Below are 25,096 nucleotides of genomic sequence, written 5' to 3' on the forward strand. Positions count from 1 at the left end.
CTGTAACTTCTTCTTTAAGAGGCTCCTCTATCCTCCACTCGTACCTGTATTAATGGCACCTGTTTGAACTTGTTATCAGTATAAAAGACACCTGTCCACAACCTCAAACAGTCACACTCCAAACTCCACTATGGCCAAGACCAAAGAGCTGTTAAAGGACACCAGAAACAAAATTGTAGACCTGCACCAGGCTGGGAAGACTGAATCTGCAATAGGTAAGCAGCTTGGTGTGAAAAAATCAACTGTGGGAGCAATCATAAGAAAATGGAAGACATACAAGACCACTGATAATCTCCCTCGATCCGGGGCTCCATGCAAGATCTCACCTCTTGGGGTCAAAATGATCACAAAAATCCCAGAACCACACAGGGGGACCTAGTGAATGACCTGCAGAGAGCTGGGACCAAAGTAACAAAGGCTACCATCAGTAACACACTACGCTGCCAGGGACTCAAATCCTGCAGTGCCAGACGTGTCCCCCTGCTTAAGCCAGTACATGTCCAGGCCCGTCTGAGGTTTGCTAGAGAGCATTTGGATGGTCCGAAAAAGGATTTGGAGAATGTCAAATGGTCAGATGAAACCAAAATAGAACTTTTTGATAAAAACTCAACTCGTCGTGTTTGGAGGAGAAAGAATGCTGAGATGCATCCAAAGAACACCATACCTACTGTGAAGCATGGAGGTGGAAACATCATGCTTTGGGGCTGATTTTCTGCAAAGGGACCAGGACGACTGATAAAGGAAATAATGAATGGGGCCATGTATCGTGATATTTTGAGTGAAAACCTCCTTCCATCAGCATTGGCATTGAAGATGAAACGTGGCTGGGTCTTTCATCATGACAATGATCCCAAACACACCGCCCGGGCAATGAAGGAGTGGCTTCGTAAGAAGCATTTCAAGGTCCTGGAGTGGCCTAGCCAGTCACCAGATCTCGACCCCATAGAAAATCTTTGGAGGGAGTTGTAAGTCCTTGTTGCCCAGCGACAGCCCCAAAACATCACTGCTCTAGAGGAGATCTGCATGGAGGAATGGGCCAAAATACTAGCAACAGTGTGTGAAAACCTTGTGAAGACTTACAGAAAACATTTGACCTCTGTCATTGCCAACAAAGGGTATATAACAAAGTATTGAGATTAACTTTTGTTATTGACCAAATACTTATTTTCCACCATAATTTACCAATAAATTCATAAAAAATCCTACAGTGTGATTTTCTGGATAATTTTTTTCTCATTTTGTCTCTTATAGTTGAAGTGTACCTATGATGAAAATTACAGTCCTCTCTCATCTTTTTGAGTGGGAGAACTTGCACAATTGGTGGCTGACTAAATACGTTTTTGCCTCACTGTAGCACACCGCCAGTACTTGCCAAACATTTCTGCAGTTCCTTTAATGTTGCTGTAGGCCTCTTGTAAGCCTCCCTGACCAGTTTTCTTCTCATCTTTTCATAAATTTTGGAGGGATGTCCAGTTCTTGGTAATGTCTCTGTTGTGCCATATTTTCTCCCCTTGATGATGACTGTCTTCACTGTGTTCCATGGTATATCTAATGCGTTGGAAATTATTTTGTACCCTTCTCCTGACTGATATCTTTCAACAATGAGATCCCTCTGATGCTTTGGAAGCTCTCTGCGGACCATGGCTTTTGCTCTGAGGAAATGTTAGGAGAATCATACTGAGCTGAGCTTTATTTGTGATTAATCAGAGTCACTTTAAATGATGGCAGAATGTGTAATGACTTCTATTTAACATGAGTTGATTGGATGTGATTGGTTTATTCTGAACACAGCCACATCCCAGTAATAAGAGGATGTGCACACTTATACAACCAGGTTATTGTAAGGTTTTTATTTTTCATTTTTCCCCCTCAAAGATTTCAGTTTGTTTTTCAAATGAATTGTTCACATTATCGGTCACATTAAAAGTGGAAAAAGTTCTGACATAATTTATCTTTGTCTTATTCTTTTACATCACAAAAACCTGGCATTTTTACAGGGGTGTGTAGACTTTTTATATCCACTGTACTTCCAGTGGACAGGTTTCAAGTTATAGATGACTTATGACAATGTTTAAACGTCTGGAGACCAGGCAGAAAGACACAGGATGAACTTAATGTCACTTACTGTACACGCTATGGGTGATTCTCTGTATCCTGTCAGAACAGCTCTTAATCCAGTTGAATGTCAAATCACCCCTCCCCCTTGGACTAAGTGGTCCATATGTAGTTTGGGTACATAAATGTTAAGTGTACATAGAGTCTATGACATATTACACAAATTTGGCAGGAAAATGTATATGATTATTAGGCCCAGTAACTAACAGTAATGGCAGTGACTAGTAAATTAGATGACACAACCTGGCAACAGAGGAAGTCTATAACTGGAACATCAGAGACCGCCCAAAGGTTACTTGTGCAGTGGCTGTCATCGCAAAATGCTTTGCGTCATTAGCACATGCTTATGTACTTCTTTGGCTAATGTATCCAAGCTGCAAATTAACAGCACAATGTTTCCTGAATGTCACAGCGGGAAAGTCGATATGCCTGAGTCTGCTGTGATGACAGTTCCACATTCATCTCCATTTATCACAATGGAAAACAAAACAGTAAATCAGCATGTATGCACAATCCCCTTATCTAAACAGATCACTAATTCACCTATCTTTTATCAATTAAAAAAGACAGTTCAAGGAAAATTTGTGTTATTTCCGGTGCTAGGATCACAAAGGAATTCACACAGGGTCTGTAGACACACCTCTATTTCTTTGATCTCCATCCCAAATCAATAGCTGACTGAAACGTATTGTTGCCTCATCCTTATGGTCGGCAATGGAATACACATAGTGAGAACTACATCAAAAGCAAAGTTAGGTCTGTTTATGTGCTCTTTAATGAAATGCTTTTAGGCCCATTGTTCACTTCAAACTATGGGCCCATTGTTCACTTCAAACTACACAAATGGTGCCCGTGGCTCAGTGTGTTTCAGCAAACATGGGTGCATCTAAAAAAAATTGAATATTGTGGAAAAGTTCATTTTTCCTCGTAATTCAAATCAAAAAGTAACACCTTCATATATTCTACATTAATTACACATAAAGCCTTTTTTTGTTTCAGTCTTGATGATTATGGCTTATAGCTCATGAAAATAAAAAATGTACAATACAGAAATGTACCTGAGAAGAGCTCTAATCAGCTAATTAACTCCCTGGGCCTTCAATCTCTGAGTCTGGTTGAGTACACCCAACCACAACCATGGGGAAGACTGCTGACTTGACCGTTGTCCAGAAGACACATTGACACTCTCTACAAGGAGGGTAAGCCACAGAAGGCCATTGCTGAAACGGCTGGCTGTTCGCAGAGTGCTGTATCAAAGCATATTCATGGGAAGTTGACTGAAAGGGAAAAGAGTGGTAGGAAAAGGTGCAGAAGCAACAGGGATGACCGCAGCCTTGAGAGGATTGTCAAGGAAAGCCGATTCAAGAACTTGGGGGAGCTTCACAAGGAGTTGACTGAGGCTGGACTCAGTCATCAAGAGCCACCACGCACAGACGTGTCCAAGAAATGGGCTACAAGTGTCTCATTCCTAGTGTCAAGCTACTCCTGAACTAGAGACAATGTCAAAAGTTTCTTACCTGGGCGAAGGAGAAAAGAAACTGGACCGTTGCTCTGTGGTCCAAAGTCCTATCTTCAGATTAAAGTAAATGTTGCATTTCATTTGGAAATCAAGGTCAGAGTCTGGAGGAAGAGTGGAGAAGCACAGAATCCAAGTTGCTTGAGGTCCAGTGTGAAGTTTCCACAGTTAGTGATGATTTTGGGGTGCCGTGTCATCTGTTGGTGTTGGTCTACTGAGTCTAGAGTCAATGCAGCCGTCTACCCAGGAGGTTTTTTAGCACTTCATGCTTCCATCTGCTGACAACCTTGATGGAGATGCTGATTTCCTTTTCCAGCAGGACTTAGCACCTGCCCACAGTGCCAAAACGACTGGTAACTGGTTTGCTGCCCATGGTATTACTTTGCTTGATTGGCCAGCCAACTCGCCTGACTGAATCCCACAGGGAATCTATGGGGTATTGTCAAGAGGAAAATGAGACACCAGACCCAACAACACAGACGAGCTGAAGGCCGCTATCAAAGCAACCTGGGCTTCCATAACACATCAGCAGTGCCACAAGCTGATTGCCTCCATGCCACACTGCAGTAATGCAGCAATTTGTGCAAAAGGAGCACCAACCAAGTGTTGAGTACAGAATTCACATACTTAGGAAACATTTGTAGGTGTTTTGAGTTAATTAGCTGATTTGAGCTATTCTCAGGTCGACATTTCTGTATTATACATTTTTATTCTAATATTGAGATACTGGATTTTTTATTTCCATGAGCTGTAAGCCGTAATCATCAAGATTGAAACAAAAAAGACATGAAATGTTTCACTTTATGTGTAATGAATGTAGAATATATGAAGGTGTCACTTTTTGATTTGAATTACGGGGAAAAATTGGGAACTTTTCCACAGTATTACATTATTTGAGATGCACCTGTATATTATCAGGCCTAAAAATGTCCAAAGGTGATGGCAGTTATTACCTGCTACTGGAGAGGAGGGGACTTAGAGCAGGGCCCATGCCTAAATATAGAGGAGAGGCTTTTACAGTAAAAAAAATTGATAGGGGGCCCGAGAGAAAGAGGGAGTGGGTTCACAACTGGGTGCAAGTAGTTTGCAATATAGCTCTTTCATGCTGTATAGTACTCCCTCTCTCTGTCTGTCTCTGTCTCTCTGTCTGTCTCTCTCACTCTGTCTGTCTCTGTCTCTCTCTCACTGTCTCTGTCTCTGTCTCTCTCTCACTGTCTCTGTCTCTCTGTCTCTGTCTCTCTCTCTCTCTCTCACTGTCTCTGTCTCTCTCTCTCACTGTCTCTGTCTATGTCTCTGTCTCTCTCTAGCCAAAACCAAATGGTGTGCTAAACAGTGGCCCATAGGCTGATAAATTATGGCACGAGAGGCCATTTGTGACACAGACAATAGTATGTTCGGACAGTGACTTCTAGTGAGGGGAGGTCAGAGAGAGTGCAAGAGGTTAGGTGGAAAAGGGTTATTGAGTGAGAAAGACAAAGAGAGAACGAGAAAAAGGCAGAGTGAGAGATATATAGAGATAAAGAGACGGCATGTTATAGAGAGCGGGCACTGAGAGACTCTGAACACACTCATCCCTGCCAGCCGGGGCGCTCTGCCAGCCCACAGGGGGTAAATGAAATGAAGAGCGTAATAAAGCAACCCCCTGTCAGGCTGGCCCATTACTCTCCCCCCAGCACGCATAGAAAAAACACTCTCACTGTTTTAAAGAATGATGTTGTTACATATAAAATGTCCTCATATGCTCCTAACAGACAATTGATTCATGACATTTTCCCAAAGACCAATATTTCTACATTCGGAGTCTGGGGGGGTGGGAGCTTTGTTTGCATTCTTCACTACTAAATCCTTCCCACCCTAAAGAGACTCTAACAAAGACTCAAACATCCCATGGTGCACCAGGGACTTGGTGAGGGGTTTTGGCACCAGTACCGCGTGAGACGTGTTGGAACAGATGAAGGGATTAGTGCACACAAATGTTTTTCAAATTGACAGAATTTAGGCTAGAGCACATCCCCACACCTGCCCACAGTCATTCCAAACAGACACGTTGTCCCGGAGCCAGGAACAACACTATGGATACAGTATGTCCTAAAATGTCCTTTTGTACTAGATGGTGGGAAACAACCTATCAAACCGACATGGTCCTCTATAAGTCTGTCTGAGGGAAAATTCGCTGAGCAGGGGAAAGTAGAGTCATGGACAACTCATTTGAGCAGCGTGCAGCACTAACAACTAACCATTTTGTTCTCAGTACGAGTGTGTGTAAATAAGATGGCAGCAAGAGTCAGCAGAATACCATCAGAGCTCAATGTCCTGTGACATATCTAGTCTACCTGAAGAGTGGCGGAAGGAGAAGAGGGAGAGGTGAGGCTGCAGACAACAGCATAAATGCTCTGTAAAATTGCCAGCAGCCATGTAGGTGTGCAATCTTCATTCCAACAGCATATCATCAAACACACTCTTCCTCCTAAGACATAACCACCTCTTAGAGTACCACCCAAATGGAACACACTTCCCTGTAGATTGTCCAGCCTTTCCCTAGGACGCAATAGTAGTACACAATTAAGAGAATAGGGTGCTATTTGTACCTTCTGTACTGAGCCACAAAAACCCTTTGTTTTCCTGCCTCTTGAATGGGCTTGATGTGTCAGGGTCAATACCAGTTGAAGTTGGCGTGTGACTAAAGTCGATGAAAATGTATTAGCAAACACACAAAACAGCAATGGTTCTGTGCTGTTCCTCACATTTACAATGGTTCTGTGCTGTTCCTCACATTTACAATGGTTCTGTGTTGTTCCTCACATTTACAATGGTTCTGTGTTGTTCCTCACATTTACAATGGTTCTGTGTTGTTCCTCACATTTACAATGGTTTTTCCGTCCTGACGTGTTTTCTGCCGATAAGCCTAAAGTAGGGCATTGACTTGGAATGATGTGATTCATTTTCCACACTGAAGTTAGTTGAATGTAGTGACTGTAGATCGATCTGGATTAGTGTCCGATAACTGAATGGAAAAAGAAATGCATAAACGCACGTACAAATTCACACACACACACACACACACACACACACTCAATGATGGTGTCCAACTGTCTAGCCTAGTTTCTCACCTCCATCCCAGTTATCTTGGTGCTGCTCGGTCCCATTCTGGGTTAATACTGCTGGGTGATCTTCTGGCGGTGGGCTGTCTCCGTCAGGCTCCTCCTCCACTATGTGCAGCTTGTCTTCATCATCGGAGTCTGACTGGGCCTCCACAACATTGTTGTAATTTGTTACTGTGGACACAGTGAGAAGAGACTGTCAGTGATATGTAACCAGGCCACGTCTGAGTCAGACTGGCCATCTCCTTTAGCTGAAGCGAGGCAGCTTGATCTACCAGGACAGGCTCCAAACACGACGCCGGTCCAATGAGAGACAGAGGATGTCAGCTGGTACTCAGATGTTTGGGCTGACAGATTAGTTGCATGGTTGTTGTTTTAGAAGGAGATCAAAACAGGACTGTGATGTTTGGATTGCCACGTAATTCAATCAATAGAAGGGTCACTTTGAGGAAAATACTTGACATATTTTTGACATCTAAAAACATTATTTATGTAATTTTGACCTTGTTTAGGCCTCCTTAAAGATGCCATAAGATCTTTTAAAGAATATGAGGACTTTGTGATATGAGTATTATGTTGATTTCAATATTTTAATAGAAATCTCAATAATGTATTAATATTAACCAATGTAAACATGAATATTGATATATGGCAACATATCATAAATAGGGCAACTGAAAAATGTTGTGACAATCCCAAAAATCACAGTACCTTTCATCACCCAATTTTAACAAAACATTCGATCTACTGGGTTTAAGCGATACAAAAATGTTAAACATTAATTTAAAAGACCCTAATAATCTCAAATACACACGAGTGCAACCGCTGTCCTCCAACCTTTGCCCTCCACAACCTGTTTACATCTCTGCAGAGCTGGATCCATAATAACACCCCTGGCTATCTTAAATGTCCTTTTCTCAAGTGTTGAACCCTGAGATATGTCCCAGCATTTGCACAGACCCACTGACAGATAACACAAAGAGACAAAGACAAAGAGAGAGAAAGGGAGAGCGGGAGAGAGCACACAGAGACATAACCCACGACAGACAGGAGGAGATGTGGTGCAGAGCAGCAGTACCTTTTATTATGGACGCGTCCCCGAATGGCACACTATTTAAAAAAGTGCGTCTATGTAGGAAACAGGGTGACATTGGGGACGTACTTTGTGCCATTCCATTAGAGAATGGATGACAGACGACTTCCCGTCTATTTTCTTCATCAGGTAGAGTGAGTAGAAGAAAGAATGAACCAACAGGCAGCAGTCACAGTGTATCCCAAACAAGGCAAGGGTAAACGTGTCATTTCCCATTTCCCTCCCTTCGGCCAATCCCTGTCATCTTTATGCATGATCTCTTTGGCCATTGGTTGGTGCCGCTGCTGAGCCAAAACGGGTACTGGAATGTTGTGTTTGTGGTGATAAAACCCCCAGAATCTTAATAAAATTCAAACTACAAATTGATGATGTAAGATTGTGATACTAATAATAGATTATGCACATGTAAACAACATATTACACAACCAGCCCAAAATGGGAGGTTTTGAAGTTCCAGACTGCATCTACATTTAAAATGGGGGAAAACCTTACAGGTCTAAAGGGATGAGGGGTTAGCATTTTCAATCTGTTGTTACAGTATGGCATGATGTACAGCAACACAATCATTCACTTGAAAATGAATGTGACATATGGTACCTTGTTGATCTTATTTTGAGGAACAATAATTAGATTTTACAAAATGAACATACGTTTATATGTTTTATATTGTATATATAGGGAACATTTGTGATGCCGTCTGAGAGCCTAAACCTTCTAGCCAACAAACCCCCTACATTGTACAACCGGGATGTGGTACAGACTACAGAACAGACCAGTTGATGCTACTGGGCATTATGAATAACGAGGGAGAGAGAGAGAGAAGGGAGAGACAGAGAGGGAGAGAAGTGAGGGAGATCCCAAGAGTGAGACAAACAATGAGAGAGAGACAGAGGAGATAGACAGACAGAGAAAGAGACTGAACAACAAACAGACAGAGGAAAAAAGCAAGTATAGATACTATGACTTTCTCCCTCTCTTTCTCCCCTAATGCTGTTTGGACTCACTCAATGTTCTGCCTATCCTAGCACTTCTATATGTTTCTATGAACGTGTGAGATGATAGGCTGAGTGCTCGTGTGACCTTGTTGAAGTGGAGATAAAGCCAAGGTCAGCAATCCACTAATTAGAGACTCTTTGGTTAAAACTGCCTGTAGACTATTTATCTGGCTGTGTGTGTGTGTGTGTGTGTGTCCGTTTGTATGTGTGTGTGTGTGTGTGTGTGTGTCCGTTTGTATGTGTGTGTGTGTGTGTGTGTGTGTGTGTCCGTTTGTATGTGTGTGTGCATGACGTGAGCGTTCCATGTTTGTATGAGGGTTGGGGTCTAATTGAGATTGAAATCCCTCAAGAACTCATTCAAATTTAAAATACAAAAATGAAGGACAAAAAAGGGAAATACAGGCCCTCTCCATTTTTGTTCCTATTGTGTTATTATACATTGTATTTTGTATTGTTATTATCATTTCAGTTCATTTCTTGAATTAAATTATTTTTAATGGAAAAATAATGGACTGTAATTAGCCCCATATTAACCTGCTGGATTTTCATTACTGCAGCGCTTCTGTCAGGATGGCCACAATCACAGTGATTATCAACATACTTGTCCACCTTCCCTCACCCTTGATCCAGACAATGCTCTCACCTGGACATCATCGGAAGTCAGGTAATATGACTGGACTGAATGGGAAGCTCCCAAATGGAATCCTCAAGTGCACTAGTTTAGGCCAATATGGCTTTGGTCAAAGGTAAAACACTAATATAGTGCCATTTCAGACCATCAGTTGAGTGTGGGACTTAAAGTACAGAACACTAGGCTTCAGCATCGTCAGCAAACGCAACGACTCCACCTAATCTGTATTACCAAGAAGTAAAATACATTTTGTCGCAAAAATTTGCTATTTTTTAATTTGCTTCTCGGAGGAATGCTGTTAACAACTGTCACCACTGTTTATTATGTATCATGTTTATCATGGCCGAAAAGCTAAATATTGTTGTCATGAGGCATGGGGAACCTAGTGGAAAATGTTATCATCTGCACGCAGGCTTAAATTCACCATTTATGCACAGCCTTAAGTCTGTTAGTCCAAATGGTCACCGTCAGAAACCACAAACGGCTGCTCATAATCACACATTTCTCCATGGGCCGTGACTGAGTCTCACCGCTGAATCTGTCCATGAGAGATTAGCACTAGCAGACATAGCCTAGCTTTACGTTGCATGTTGGAGCAATGAGACTGAGAGGAAGCGCGCTGTGTGTGTGTTTGTGTGTGAAGGTATGGTACATGCCTCTAACCACAGAGAATTGAAGAAGTACTGTGTCTGCAGCACCTGTCACCTGTGAACAAACAACCACTTCTTAGCCCTCATTAAAAACCCTGCTCATCTCTCCTAGCACACACGTACACTCACCCTTCTGCATTTCAAAATGGGTCTTGTTTCTCTCTCCTTTCCCGTACAAACCCCATTGCCACCCCATTGCCTGTATGTCTGTTCATAAGTGGGTCATTCAAGCTGTGTAGGTCCCCCATTAAAACCAAGTGCCTCAGGATAGAAACAGTCACTCCGGGCGTGTGAAATACATTTGCTCTTTCCTAGCTGATACTCCTCTATGTGATAAGATTATTTCAGTTGCAGTTGGTCCTTTTCAGATGGACTTTCCTGAAAAAAACTGATTTGGGATGATGTAATGTGTTGGACTCCTGGGTGGGAAAATAATGTTTCTTCGATCCTGTATGTTTGTAACCTGAAATGAACGATGAGCAGTGACACAACATCCCCCCTGGATTGTACGGCATGCCTGTAAAAGAACAAACGGCAGCCAGATGCAATACAGTCGTGATCTGAAGGAAAATGACAGCCTGTTGACAGAGTAGAACTTTTGTTTTTAATCATTCATGTGGCATCGAGGTAAATAAAATAGGCCAAACAATGGAAATAGCATAGAAACACTGTGGGAGGAATCTACTCATTGCCCTCCTGCAACATGTGCCTGCATTTTTTGATATTCTTTTATATCCAATATATTGCAGATGTTTGATCCAACTACTTTTCAATGACTGGTCAGTTGCTCTAACCTTTAGGCTACCCAGCCACCAAACACTATGCTAAGGGAAAAATCAAAAGATGGAGCTTATATGGACTTCAGCTCAACTATATGTTCATGTCCGCATCACCAATCAACTGCAACATCGTTAAAAAAACGACTTTGAGTACCACTACTGATGTCTGTGTGCCACTTACTGCACACAAACAAGAGATCGCATTTAGACGCCACTTCTTCCAAACCTGAAGAGGAAAAACTCTTTCACAGTGAAAACCGCCAAATCAGGCTTTAGTTACAACACATTGCGTGGCTGGTAACGAAACGTATAATTACAGATTGGACAAATGTCAATCACTGGATAAGTCTAATTTAAACGGCAGCCAATGACGGTGTCACAGTGACCTGCATTCCATTGACCTGTTCATTGCATCAACCAGGGCTGTCTGTTATGTCCTTTAAGGGCCAGGAGACAGATGAAAGCCCCGCGGCCCCTCCGTCTTATCTGCGTGTTATCACCGTGCTAGCACTCACTGTGTTAACAGCACAGCCAGTCCTCGCAGCAGGTCCAAATCAATATCCCATCTCCTCCTATAGCTAGGTGTAATTTGACTAGCACGCAGGTCGCGGTGAAGACATGCAGGCAGAGTATGGGGCGGACATGCTAAGCTCCAGCTTTATCTTGTGGGATGGGGGGGTTTGGAGCGGTGACGGTGAATTGGGCTGGGGAGGGGCTGGGGTAGGGTATGGTGAATGGGGAAACTATTTGTAGGGCGTTTGTGGGTGGGCTTTGTTGAGATGGGGTGGACAGGGGGCTGTTGTGGGTGGGGGGGTGTGTGTGTTGAGTGTGGTGGGGGGGGGGGTGTTGGTAAGTTGGGATGGACAGGGGGCTGTTGTGGTGGGGTTTGGTATGTTCAGGTGGGGAGGGGGCTGTTGTGGGGGGTTTGGTATGTTGGGGTGGGGTGGACAGCAGGACTGGTGGGGTGATATAGTAGCACAGAAAGCCAGACAGCCAGCAGAATGGTAATTTTATTAGCTGACAGTAGAGGATCCTATTACAGAGGGCCAGCCTGCTGATGATGATGGTGTGAGGGCAGGGTGTGGCATCGGTCCCTGGTCTTTGTGTGGAAGCTGGTAGGGCCATGGTGATATGATAGCAGGGGAGAGGAGCTGTGGGCCTGTGGTCAGAAACGGAAAGCAATGGCTCAGCTTCTAGTGTACTTCAGTAATATGGTGCTGGTGAAATTGAGGTTACTTTATTATTATCTTTATTACAAGTTTGAACAAGAGCTTTTTCAAACAACCATGTTGTCCCAGATTACCATGTTGCTTAAAGCAGTTCAGTTGAGGAACAGGACACTCAGCTTGGCAGTTATTTACAGAAAATACCTTTGAAAGCTAATTATACTTGCCTAAGTTAACTTTTGTCTTTCATCTTTTTAAAGACAAACCTATTAAATGTAGCAAATGGCTTTGAATGCAAATGGCTTCACAGAAGAGTAAAGGTCTCTGATGCCAGGCAGAATACTAGAGAATCAACCACTGACTGTGTGCTTCCACTTAATAACATTATTAAACTAGTTTGGCCGTGATATCACCACCTTGTTCCCGACATAATACACTACTTCTGACCAGTGCCTGTACAAAGTGCACAGCAGAGAGAACTGGTTGCCATTTGGGACACACACACACATCCCCTTCTGTCCAGTGAATTGTCCTGGTTTAGTGTGACACTCAGCCTTCTGAGGAACGGAACTGGGCCCTGGGACTGGCGAGGCACCACTCACCCTCAGGCTGTGACATAACAGCTCAATACTTGGACGTGAAAGAAACCCTGTGTCCTTATTAATACACTTAAAAGAGACGCAGGGCCTCAGCGCTACTGGTCCCAGTTATGTATTCATTTGAGAATGCACTCATTTTGACCGGAGCCATGGAGGCCTAATGAGTCCAGGTCAAACTAGTGCGCTACATAGAGAATATGGTGCCAGTGTGCAGCCTACGTGTCTAACGATACATTTGGCGTGTCAAGACAGATCAGGAGGTTCAAATGGACATCTGAACTCATACGAAACAGACCTGAACACAACGTGGGCCAGTCGTTGTTCTTGTTGACCAAGGAGGTTGAGGCTTCCTCCCAACCAGTCCACTGGGTGGTCATTTGAGACGTAACCAGGTGGTGGCGCCACCACAGCCTCCTGAGAGGTCACAGCAGTAGGTACAGATAGGGGGCAGCACAAAGCAGGTTTAGCAACACTATATAAAGGCTGCTGCACACACGCACACACACACATACTGCTGGTTATTTATAGAGCAGTGGCTTCCCGCGGTTCCTGCCGGTCGTCTGACCTGTCTACATCATCACAGAGCGCCAGTTGAACATTTAATCCCTCGTCTCTTGTGTGTGTGTGTGTGTGTGTCTGGAGCAATGCATAATTTATAAGAAGGGGAGAACTATTAAGTGGTAGCATACTAAAAGTAGTATTACATAGGGAAAAGAGTTCCATTTGGGACGCAGGAGACAAGTCTAGACAAGTACATTCCTGCCTTCACACAGACACTATCTGTCTGTCTGATTGGGATGTTAATACACACCATGGAGACCCCCTCCGTCCTCTGTAGCAATGCCACAGCAGAATCACCTGTCAAGCGCTCCCCTGCCCCGGATGCCTTGAAATAAACTGACAAAATAAAACAGTGAGTCACAAGGCCATGGGTAAAAACAGGAAGTGCAAATGTGTGAACGGTATACAGTGTGGAGGAAATCTAAAGTCAGAACCCATTAAGGCAAGTAAGGTAGAGACGAATCAATACATCAGCTCAGTAAATTTCTACAACAACAGCCTGCCGTGTTTCACAGTCAGGAGAAAGAAGGTGAACGTGCGCACCACGGAAACACATGCTACGTGTCCCAGACAGGCAGTGTGATGAGATGATGATGGATGATGATGGATGGAGGCTGAATGGAAAGCTGGGTGGATGGAGTACAGCTGGAAGCCCCCTTGGTGTTCCACTCTGTGGGACTATGGTAGATGATATCACCTAGCCACTCTTTGTCCAACCCATGTCTGTGGTCCAGAATGCCTACATATCTTCAACACCTCTGGTGTCCACTGAGCAGTTGGCACTGCCTGTCTGATAGTATAGGCTGTCTTTCTGTAAATATATAGGCTGTATGTCTGATAGTTGTGTGTGTGTGGAACATATGTAAAGGTGTGTCTGTGTGTGTGTATACATGTGTCTGTGTGCACACTCATGTGTGTTTCACAGCTAAGGCTGCTGTGCCAAGAATAAGAGATTAGGAGAAGCTGTGATGATCCCCTTTCCTTCTTTAAAACTGACCCAGAGGAGAGGAATGAAATAAGTTACATAACATGAACACATTTTATACACACAAGCACACACACACACACACACACACACAGACACAGAGACACCTGTTCTATTTCTGCCTGGTCCAGTCCTTGCCTTTATCTTTGCCCCGCCCAAACATGCCACAGCTATATGAAGGAGAATAGCCATGCTATAGCGCACTCATTTTGACCAGATCCCACAGGGTTAGGGTGCCATTTGGTACGTACCCAAGAGTCATCCTATGAAGTGTTGGTCAAACAAGGCTCCAGGATGAAACCAAAGCCCCGTTTATACATCATTCTGACATACGTCCTTCGTCCTGACATGCAGAGGACCCACGGTTCATCCACTTGTATCCTGTTTGCTTGTTTACATAATAATACGCTGAACATCTCTAGGATCCAGCTGTATGTGTATTACTCTGAGCCCGGAGTATAAACACAGGACGGTTACATTGGTGTTACGCAGAGAAAAGAGCATGAAACGTATTACTTCCTTAATCATTGATGTTAAACCCCTGTTATCCAGATGAGGTTATCAACAACACAGTGAGATTAGAACGGTTTAGTTTGGCCTGTTGTCACAGTAGATTAGTGCTGTTATCTTGAATGTATCAGCTCTGATCGTCTATCTGCAGGCTGTTTGGAGAGGAAGAGCAGCCACGCCCAGTGGGTCTGTATGTCTGTCTTTCTGTCTGTGTGTGTGTGTGTGTGTGTGTGTGTGTGTGCGTGCGTGTATGTGTCTGCGTGTGTGAGACTTTGGCAGGTGGGTGCCTGATAATGTTACATGCACCATGGCCCTCAGAGCGCGCGCACAGACACACACACAGACACACACACAGACACACACACTGATATCACTTGGTAATCTGAAACCCCATCCTCTTTAACATGATAGCTATAAACGTGGAGGAGTGTTGGATGATTGTTTTGAGGACTGAAGTATTTAAAGACCATGACTGACTGTGTCCTTCTGCATAATGTAACATACACTATGGAGTTGAATGACAAGAACCGAGTTACAGGGATTTATAAGGACTTCCCCATTAACAGCCACTCCCTTTTCCTCATGAGAAATCATTTCAAGAAACCTTTACATATATTGAATTATCTCTATGAACATAAAATGGAATCGTTAAATGATATGATAGGTCTAAATCCGTCTTCTCTCCTGCTTTCTCTACTCCTTTATTTGCACGATTAATAATCAACTCATGGTGTGTGTATGTGATCCACGTCAGAGTGTGTGTGTGTGTGTGTGTGTGTGTGTGTTGAGCTGATATGTCCCCATAAAGAATGCTATTTCAGGCATAAGGGTTAGGCTTAGGGTTAGACTAGGATTATTTTAAGCAAAAACGGTAACAGTACATGTAAACCGTATGGTAATGAAGAGCAGTCTTTGTGTTGATTATCACACCACCTACATAGGCCTACATATGTATGTAGACTGTATATATTTCTTAATTTCCAGTATAGTCATGTCAGGATGCTGGTCTGTTCGAAATGCTTTCACATAGCACTTCCGGTTTGAACAGGAATACCAGGAAGCCTGGAGAGCCTGTGTCTGTCTGATATCTAAGAGTTGACCCCCTCAGTGATCCAATAGTTTTTGTAAGAAGCTAGGTGGAGAACTGAGAGTAGAGGGGGGGAGACAGGAGGAGGGAAGGTGTTACTCTAAACAGGAAGTGTGCATTGAGGATATGCCCAGTCATCACCTGACCCTCCACTTCTCTGTAGATACACAACACATCCTCAAAGTGCATCTGACTAGTTACATCATCTACCTTAGTCTCTGCGGCCTCAGAGAACACAGTCTACCAGGTTACACTGGTCACCCCTTTCTCTGGGACAAATAAGCCTCTGACTGACAGACAGCTTTCAGCCACTGATTGCTTTACCTGTCACACAATAATCAGTGGGTTTGCTCTACTAGCACTAGCATGGTGGCTTGATTGGAGCCATAGAAAACACTGGGCATGAAGACAAAACGTGGGGTGATTTATGGTGATTACTATGGTTGGCGAATTTCATGGGTTAGTGAGTTAGATAGGGAGGTGGTGAATATGATGGTGTTGATAATGACGGGGGGGGTGAGTTTGATAGGGAGGTGGTGAATATGATGGTGTTGATAATGACGGGGGGGTGAGTTTGATAGGGAGGTGGTGAATATGATGGTGTTGATAATGACAAGGGGGTGAGTTTGATAGGGAGGTGGTGAATATGATGGTGTTGATAATGACGGGGGGGTGAGTTTGATAGGGAGGTGGTGAATATGATGGTGTTGATAATGACGGGGGGGTGAGTTTGATAGGGAGGTGGTGAATATGATGGTGTTGATAATGACGGGGGGGGGGTGAGTTTGATAGGGAGGTGGTGAATATGATGGTGTTGATAATGACGGGGGTGGTGAGTTTGATAGGGAGGTGGTGAATATGATGGTGTTGATAATGACAGGGTGGTGAGTTTGATAGGGAGGTGGTGAATATGATGGTGTTGATAGTGACGAGGGGTGAGTTTGATAGGGAGGTGGTGAATATGATGGTGTTGATAATGACGGGGTGGTGAGTTTGATAGGGAGGTGGTGAATATGATGGTGTTGATAATGACGGGGTGGTGAGTTTGATAGGGAGGTGGTGAATATGATGGTGTTGATAATGACAGGGTGGTGAGTTTGATAGGGAGGTGGTGAATATGATGGTGTTGATAATGACGAGGGGTTGAAAATGATTGACAAAGTAAAACAAATGTTGTTGTGCCCCTGGGCAAGGCTCTTATTCTTAATCGATTATGTACATTTCTCTGGATAAGGGTTCCTGCTAAACGTTTAAAATGTAAATGTAATGGCGGGGATTATGAGGGAACTGTACTCAGTCAGGATCATTCTCACAGTGTTGATGTGGGAAGGTTTGTTAACAGGCCTTTATAGAAGTGGCAGACATAGGCCACACAACTAAAGGCAGATTTCCTAAGAGTGTTTTAGGTACTGCTGAAGTCAAACAGTACACAACACACACTCTCTTCTCCCTCTCTCACTCTCACACAGTCTTTCTTTTTCACTGATGGTCTCTGTGGGATTGTAATGACAAGCCGTCTTGTCTTCAGACCAACAGTACAGTAAGTCGCTGAGGCAGGTAAATGTCACAGGCCAAAGGGTTGTGTGATGGAGTTTACTGGCCTAATACTGCAGGCTGAAAGGACACATTTGAATGGGTTGGCTACAGAGTTGATATCAGGGCAACAACCGTCAGCCAATAACAATTTGGTGTTTTACTGTATGGGGAATATGTATGGGGAATAGGCACACATTAACAAAAAAAGTTTGCCTAATGAAGACATGACTGCCCCCCCCCAACCCCCCCCCCCACACACACACTTCCTCTTAACGCTTGCTCTGAGTGAAGAGTCACCAACTTTCCTCTCTGACTGCATCTCCACTACATAATCATGATGTATTAGGGTATGCCAGGTAACAACCACAGACACACACACACGCACACACACACACACACAGACGCTGCATGATATATCACTGGGTTAGTCAGTCTTGGCCCTCTGCCCTGTTCTACCCGTTGAGTTTAAAGTAGTGTTGCTCTACAAGGTACTCAGACGTCTAACTCTACAATGTACTCAGACATCTAACTCTACAATGTACTCAGACATCTAACTCTACAATGCACTCAGACATCTAACTGTACAATGTACTCAGATGTCTAACTCTACAAGGTACTCAGACATCTAACTCTACAATGTACTCAGACATCTAACTCTACAAGGTACTCAGACATCTAACTCTACAATGTACTCAGACATCTAACTCTACAATGTACTCAGACATCTAACTCTACAATGTACTCAGACGTCTAACTGTACAATGTACTCAGACGTCTAACTCTACAAGGTACTCAGACATCTAACTCTACAATGTACTCAGACGTCTAACTCTACAAGGTACTCAGACATCTAACTCTACAAGGTACTCAGACATCTAACTCTACAATGCACTCAGACATCTAACTCTACAATGCACTCAGATGTCTAACTCTACAAGTAGGATTCTTCTGACATTTTCTTAGTTGCATCTCAGAGCAATAGCCATGGTCCGCAGAGAGCTTCTAAAGCATCAGAGGGATCTCATTGTTGAAAGATATCAGTCAGGAGAAGGGTACAATAGAATTTCCAAAGCTTTAGATATACCATGAAACACAGTGAAGAGGAAATATGTTGAGATAATATGGCACAACAGAGACATTACCAAGAACTGGACGTCCCTCCAAAATTGATGAAGACAATAAGAAAAACTGGTCAGGGAGGCTTCCAAGAGGCCTTACAGCAAAGGAATTGCTGGAATTTCTGGCAAGTACTGACTGCGTGCTACATGTGACAACAATCTCCCATATTCTTCATATAAATGGGCTATGGGGTAGGGTGGCAAGATGGAAGCTTTTTCTTACAAAGAAAAACATCCAAGCCCGACTGATGTTTGCAAAAACAAACATCAAGTCCTCCAAAGGCATGTGGGAAAATGTGTCATGGTCTGATGAAACCAAGGTTTAATTTTTGGCCAGAATTCCAAAAGGTATGTTTGGCGCAAAACACTGCACATCGCCCAAAGAACACCATACCCACAGAGAAACATGGTGGTGGCAACATCATGCTTTGGGGCTGTTTTACTTCAGCTGGAAGGAAGGAATTATGAACAATTTTGGCAGGTTAATAAGCTGAAGATGAAGTTCACCTTTCAGCATGACAATGACCCAAAGCACACATTAAATTCCACAAAAGCATGGCTTCACCAGAAGAAGATTAACATTTTGGAATGGAATAGCCAGAGCCCAGACCTGAATCCAATTGAACATCTGTGGGGTGAGCTGAAGAGTGCTGTGCACAGGAGATGTCCTCGCAATCTGATGGATTTGGAGCGCTTTTGCAAAGAAGGGTGTGCAAATATTGCCACGTCAAGATGTGCCATGCTAATAGACTCCCACCCAAAATGACTGAGTGCTGTAATAAAATCAAAAGGTGCTTCAATAAATTATTAGTTTAAGGGTGTGCACACTTATGCAACCTGGATATTGTGAGTTTTGTTTTTTTTCTCAAAGATTTCAGTTTGTTTTTCAATTAAATTGTTCACATTATAGGTCACATTAAAGGTTAAAAAAGTTCCGACATGATTTATCTTTGTCTCGTTCTTTTACATCACAAGAACCTGGCAATTTAACAGGGGTGTGTAGACTTTTTATATCCACTGTAACTGTACAATTGAGTGTGACACAACACATGGATGTGAAGAAACAAAAGCTAATCTCATGAAAACAATGTTTTTAAACAAGCTGAGTGGTCAGAGAACAGCTGAGGTAGCGAGGTTATAACCCTCAGTCTGGGCTTTTGTTGGTTTGTGTTCACGGAGGAGAAGAGGATGAGCTACTGAGTCGAATGCTTGTGTGTGTCTATTTGTTTGTGTTTGTTAATGTGTGCCTATGTTTTAGCTTCTTACAATAACTATGCATTGTGTAGGTTCTTACAATAACTATGTCCTGTGTGTGGGTGTATGTATGTGTGTGTGTGTGTGTGTGTGTGTGTGTGCGCGTGTGTTTATGTGTGTGTGTAGACACAGAGGTTAACTCCTCTCCCGTTCCAAGTTCCTGCCATTCTGTGCTGAGGGGCCACCACTGGCTCCTGTTTGTCCAAAATGGTTCCCTTTTCCCTATATACTGCTCTACCTTTTATCAGTTTACCACTGGCCTATAGGGAACAGGGTGCCATTGGGGACCGTGGAGCTGTCTGGGTCTCTGGGGAAAAGAGGGGGCCTGACGGGGCCTGAGCACCTGGGTCTCACTCCGCAGGAAGCAGCTGGAGAGGCCAGATTACAGTTAACCTGATGACTCTGACAAACGGCCCTCCCTAATGAGCTCTTTCACTGCGCTCCACTACCTCTCTCACACACACCCATCTATCTGGTATATACAGACTCACACAAACACACGCACACATCTATCTGACACACACAGACTCTCACACACACAGAGAGAGGAAAGCCCCTCTAGAAGTAGCCAGTGCTGTCAGCCAGGGACTTCTCCCAAAACATGTGAGTGCATGGTTGTGTGTGTGCGTGTGTGTGTGTGTGTACATCCACACTGTGTGTGTGTGTGTGTGTACATCCACACTCTGTGCATGTGTGTGTGTGTGTGCGCAAACGTGTGTGTTTGGGTAGATTTGGTGTTTGCTGAGCGTGAGCATGGAAACGCTTGTGTTATGCCAGGGAATTATTGGCTGCCTCATCTCTCTTGAAATGACGACTCCCGAATCCAACCGCATGTTCAGAGTGTTCCCAGACACTCCATGTAGCTGGTTTATATGACACATGGCAGCAGATAGGCTTTTAATCTGCGTTGATTTCTTCCACAGCGTACTGTAGGTCTAAGCGTTTGCCCCGTCCTCCCTCTAGTGCTTCCCTTTCCTCCTCTCCGTCTTAAATTATTTGACATTCGTAGCGCTATTGACATGGGAAACACAGGCATACGTGACCCAGGTACTGAAGCCCCATGAGGTCCTTTCTCCCCCCAGAGACACAGACTGAGCCAGAGTCCCAAATGCAACCCTATTTCCTGAATAGGCCCATAGGGTTTTATACACGACATGATGTACAGATAAACACTCACAAGCAGAAAGCTCAGAAGCTCCCCTTCCTTCTTCAGAGAGGGAATACAAACTGCCCTAACTAGCCATGGGCATTCTGATTTTGTTTACATGAACTGTTCGGACAGACTTTCTGCGTCCCAAATGGCAGCCTATACCGGGCCCAGAGGGATCAAATGTAAACTAGTGCACTACACTGGGGGATAGGAGACTATTGGGGAGTAGGCAAATTAGAAATAGTGCAACACAGTTATACATGACCAGCCATCTCCTCTCTGTTCCTATTGGTCATGGTTATACAGTCTCTGTTCCTATTGGCTATGGTTCTTTGTGTACAAGTATGTAGTTGTTTTGATGCAGTATGCCGTGGGCTACTTCAGGGTATTCATGGGCTTGTCAGTGGTTAAGTGAAGATGGTAAAAGGATCCCACCTCTGCTTTGTTTATCAGACAGCATCATTCATCACCAACTGACAAAAACAATGGAGGCGACGCCGTCCATTGACCTGTGAGTCATCGTCATCAGAGGCGTGAGAAATTGCGATGACACCTAAATTAAACGGTCGGGGGCAGGTCTTTTATAGAAATGCTGCATTAGGCCTTTCTCTTTCTGTCTCTCTCCCTCACTAGGCATATAATCAATTTAACAGTAGGGCCTAACCTCTGTCCTGTTCTCCCAGTGTGGTGAAACTCCCCCTCTCTTCCTGACTCCCTCTTTACATCTGCAACTGTTAGGCAGGGCAGCTCTGCGTGCCGCAGCGTCAACGTTTGACCTTTAACACAGAGAAATGGAGCACAACGCTGTAACTCCTCCCACCTCCCCTCTGCCCTCTGCCCACCTTCCTTTTACTCTTAATCGGCACTCTCTCCCATCACTCTGTTCTTCCTCTCTGCTGGTCTTATTGTAGTAACGGGCCAGCCGCTGAGACACACCCTCCCCCATTCCCCTCATCCCCCAGGCAGGCTCTGTGCGCGAATGAGCACTGAGGACTGACAAGCTAGCTTTGTGTTTTTGAGTCATTAGCAGTATCTCTTCCATCTCCATCCCCGCACTCTCTCTCACCTTCACTTACTAGACAGGGCAGGCTAAAAACAGGCTCCTCATCCTCACCCCAGCGTATGCAGGCAATTGGTGAGTTCCTATTTTAGCAGTGAGGTGTGTGCGATTAAGTCAGGGGTTGAGGAGACGAGGGCTTTGAAGGGGAGGGTTCAAGAGAGGAGGGTTCTAAAGAGGAGTCAGGAGAGGAGGGTTCTGAAGGGGAGGAGTCGGGAGAGGAGGGCTTTGAGGAGGAATCAGGAGAGGAGGGTTCTGAATGGGAGGAGTCGGGAGATGAGGGTTTTGAAGAGGAGTCAGGAGAGGAGGGTTCTGAAGCGAAGGGGTCATAGGGGTTATAGGGGTCATAGGGGTTATAGGGGTTTCTCCCAGGGACTTTGCAGGATAGCGCGGGTTAGCATAAGGGGTTGAAGCGTTCCGCCTTGCTGGCTAAAACTACTGCCTGACGCCCAACTTGACACCTGGTGCCCAGCAGCACTGACCCTGGCAGGGAATAGCCAGTGGCAGAACACGCCAGCGACCCAAATGGCCCAATGTGAAGTTGTAAAAAGTAGCACCCTATATAGAGAGCAGGATGCTGTTTGGGACACAGAGTGTCAGAGATGGGCCTCATCATTCAGAAGGACAGAGATGGGCCTCACCACTGAGTTGGACAGGGAAGAGCCTCAACACTCAGATGGACAGAGATGGGCTACAACACTCAGATAGATAGAGATGGGCCTCACTACTCAGATGGGTAGAGATGGGCCTCACCACTCAGAAAGAAAGAGATGGGCCTCAGCACTCAGATGGACAGAGATGGGCTACAACACTCAGATAGATAGAGATGGGCCTCACTACTCAGATGGGTAGAGATGGGCCTCACCACTCAGAAAGAAAGAGATGGGCCTCACCACTCAGAAGGGCAAGGAACAATTTCCTGAATGGACAGATTGTTCTTCTTGAGAACCTATGTGAATTGGTTTTATTTGATTATCAAAAATGTACTGAGGTTTTCTATTTCTGTGTTTAGATAAAACATTTTAAAAAGTGCATTATGAAATAATAACCTACAATGATTTGTGATGTTGGTTGTGTCCCCTGACAAACACCTCATAGCCATTTGCCTTCCTGTCTTCTAAAAGGAATGCCATATGATCCTCTTTCTTCAAACTCTCATCCTCTTCTCCTTCTAAGCATCTGTCTCTCCTACCTCAGCATCACCTGCATTTGTGATGACCATGACAGTGGGATGAATGATGCAACAACACTGAATAAAATATTTATGCCAATTGTCAGATCGTGGCACTGCAGGCTTGCCGTCAGACCCCAGGGGACACCTGGTCATGGTTGCTAACAAATCACCAGTGTTCCTGAGCACCGTCCCTATTTAAGATTCTCCTGCCCTGGTGAATGTTGTCGGTCATTGTATTGGATTTGGTCACTGGGTTTGTTTCCTTTTTTGTACCGCTGTTTGGTTTTGTTTTTCTGTTTTGTTACTTCTTAGTTCTTTTTATTAAAAGTACTTCGTCTCTCGCTCTGTCTGTGTCCTGCCTCTCAACTGTGACAATACACTGATAAGTTATAATGTTATTATTTCATCAAAGTTAGTCATCATGATGTCATCAGCCAACTACTAGTTGCCAGACAACACTGCTATGTCATCTGTATGTCATCAGTATGTGCTCACTTTGCTAGGCTAGCAGAACTAGCTGCTAACTAAACTGCTACATAAGCTACTTTTGGAGGTAGCTGCCTAATGCTGCAGAGTTGTCATTTTAGTTCTTCAATGTAGATAAGGCATACTTTCAAGATTATTAACTACTACAGCTATCAAATTGTTACTCTATTACGCTCATTGCTAAACAGCACTGTAAACTCACAATTAATTGCTTTAATCACATTAATAGCAATTGAAGTAATTGAACTAGCATTATTAAATAATCAAAAAATAATGACTGCTGGCTCAACACCTATTTCTCCTCAGCATTGTTTGAGTCAAACCCAAAGCCCTTATGCATTGTCTATAATGCATCTTTTGTTTCCGTTGCCCTTGCTAACAGGCAATAAGGTATTAAGCTATTCATAGCGAAGCTTTATCAGAAGTTATTGGTTACAGGTGAAGGCTGTCTCAGCAGTCTCTCTCTGAGCTGCTACTTGCGGATGACAGGGCTGGCTATGTCTCCATGCTACAGCCACCTCGGCTTCTCTAACGAAACAACCACACATAAGCACTGAGGTGTGGTTGGGTTATGTGATAAGCGATAGTAAGAGCTAGAACGAGAGTGAGAACGAGTGATTACGAGAGGCGTGAGGCTCTAGGGGAAGGAAACCCCCTCAACCTTTCTATTCCTCTTTGTACCCCTCTCTACCTCTCTCTGGTGCATCGCCTCGGCCGGTCTTTTTTTACAGCAGACCGCCAGGTTTCCTCACGTAACGACTCATGTGACAAAAATACAAGTCTAGAATCTCACTCTGGAATGCCCAGGCAGGCTCCTGTCAGTCACCTGCTCCCATATAGCAGCTGAGAGGCTGAAAAAGCAACTGCACCCAGGTGGGACTGAAACTGGTTCAGTCCAGTTTGTGGGAGCCTCCTCTTCTCCCTGAGCTGAGGGACCCTGTCGAGGTAGAAACACTTTCGGGCCTTTACTGCCTCCCATGACACGCTGACTCCGTCTGGTATGAGGACAAGAGAATGTGTCCGTAAGAAAGGAGAGGAATGAAGGGAAGGGAGGTTTCCTATTGAAGTTGAGTCCTAGGCCTCTTGCTCTCTTTATCTTTCTCTCTCCCCTTGTCTCTCTTTCTTTCTCTCTTTTCGACAGTGACGGCATATGATATGTGTTTTCTTCCTCTCAGTAAAGCCATAAATGGCAACTACCTGCTCATCGCTTTCCACTATCTCAGAGTAACACTGACACTTTTAGAGTGAACGCAAGTTTATATGAGAGTATGATGGTAAACACGTTCTACATTCTAAACACCTTTAGGCAACCAAAATGACAACGCATGCCCCAACATTTATCCTCCACACTACCAGACTCTTCCCCTACCGCATTAACAGACTCTTCCCATATCACAACAACAGACTCTTCCCCTACCACATTAACAGACCCTTCCCATACCACAACAACAGACTCTTCCCCTACCACATTAACAGACTCTTCCCCTACCACATCAACAGACTCTTCCCATTTCACAACAACAGACTCTTCCC

The 25,096-nt window shown here is 44.2% G+C and overlaps 1 protein-coding gene across 2 annotated transcripts in view; it reads right to left on the reverse strand.

Annotated features, from left to right (window-relative positions):
• zeb1a (zinc finger E-box binding homeobox 1a) overlaps positions 1 to 25,096 on the reverse strand; it is a 55,243-nt gene that overhangs the window by 12,895 nt on the left and 17,252 nt on the right. For both annotated transcript variants that reach the window (XM_029117062.2, XM_029117063.2), the window contains exon 2: positions 6,742 to 6,906. In XM_029117062.2, the coding sequence (XP_028972895.2) occupies positions 6,742 to 6,906 (165 nt within the window). The remainder of the gene's footprint in view (positions 1 to 6,741; positions 6,907 to 25,096) is intronic.

Source organism: Esox lucius, chromosome 3 (assembly GCF_011004845.1).
Source record: "Esox lucius isolate fEsoLuc1 chromosome 3, fEsoLuc1.pri, whole genome shotgun sequence".
Taxonomy (NCBI): Eukaryota; Metazoa; Chordata; class Actinopteri; order Esociformes; family Esocidae; genus Esox; species Esox lucius.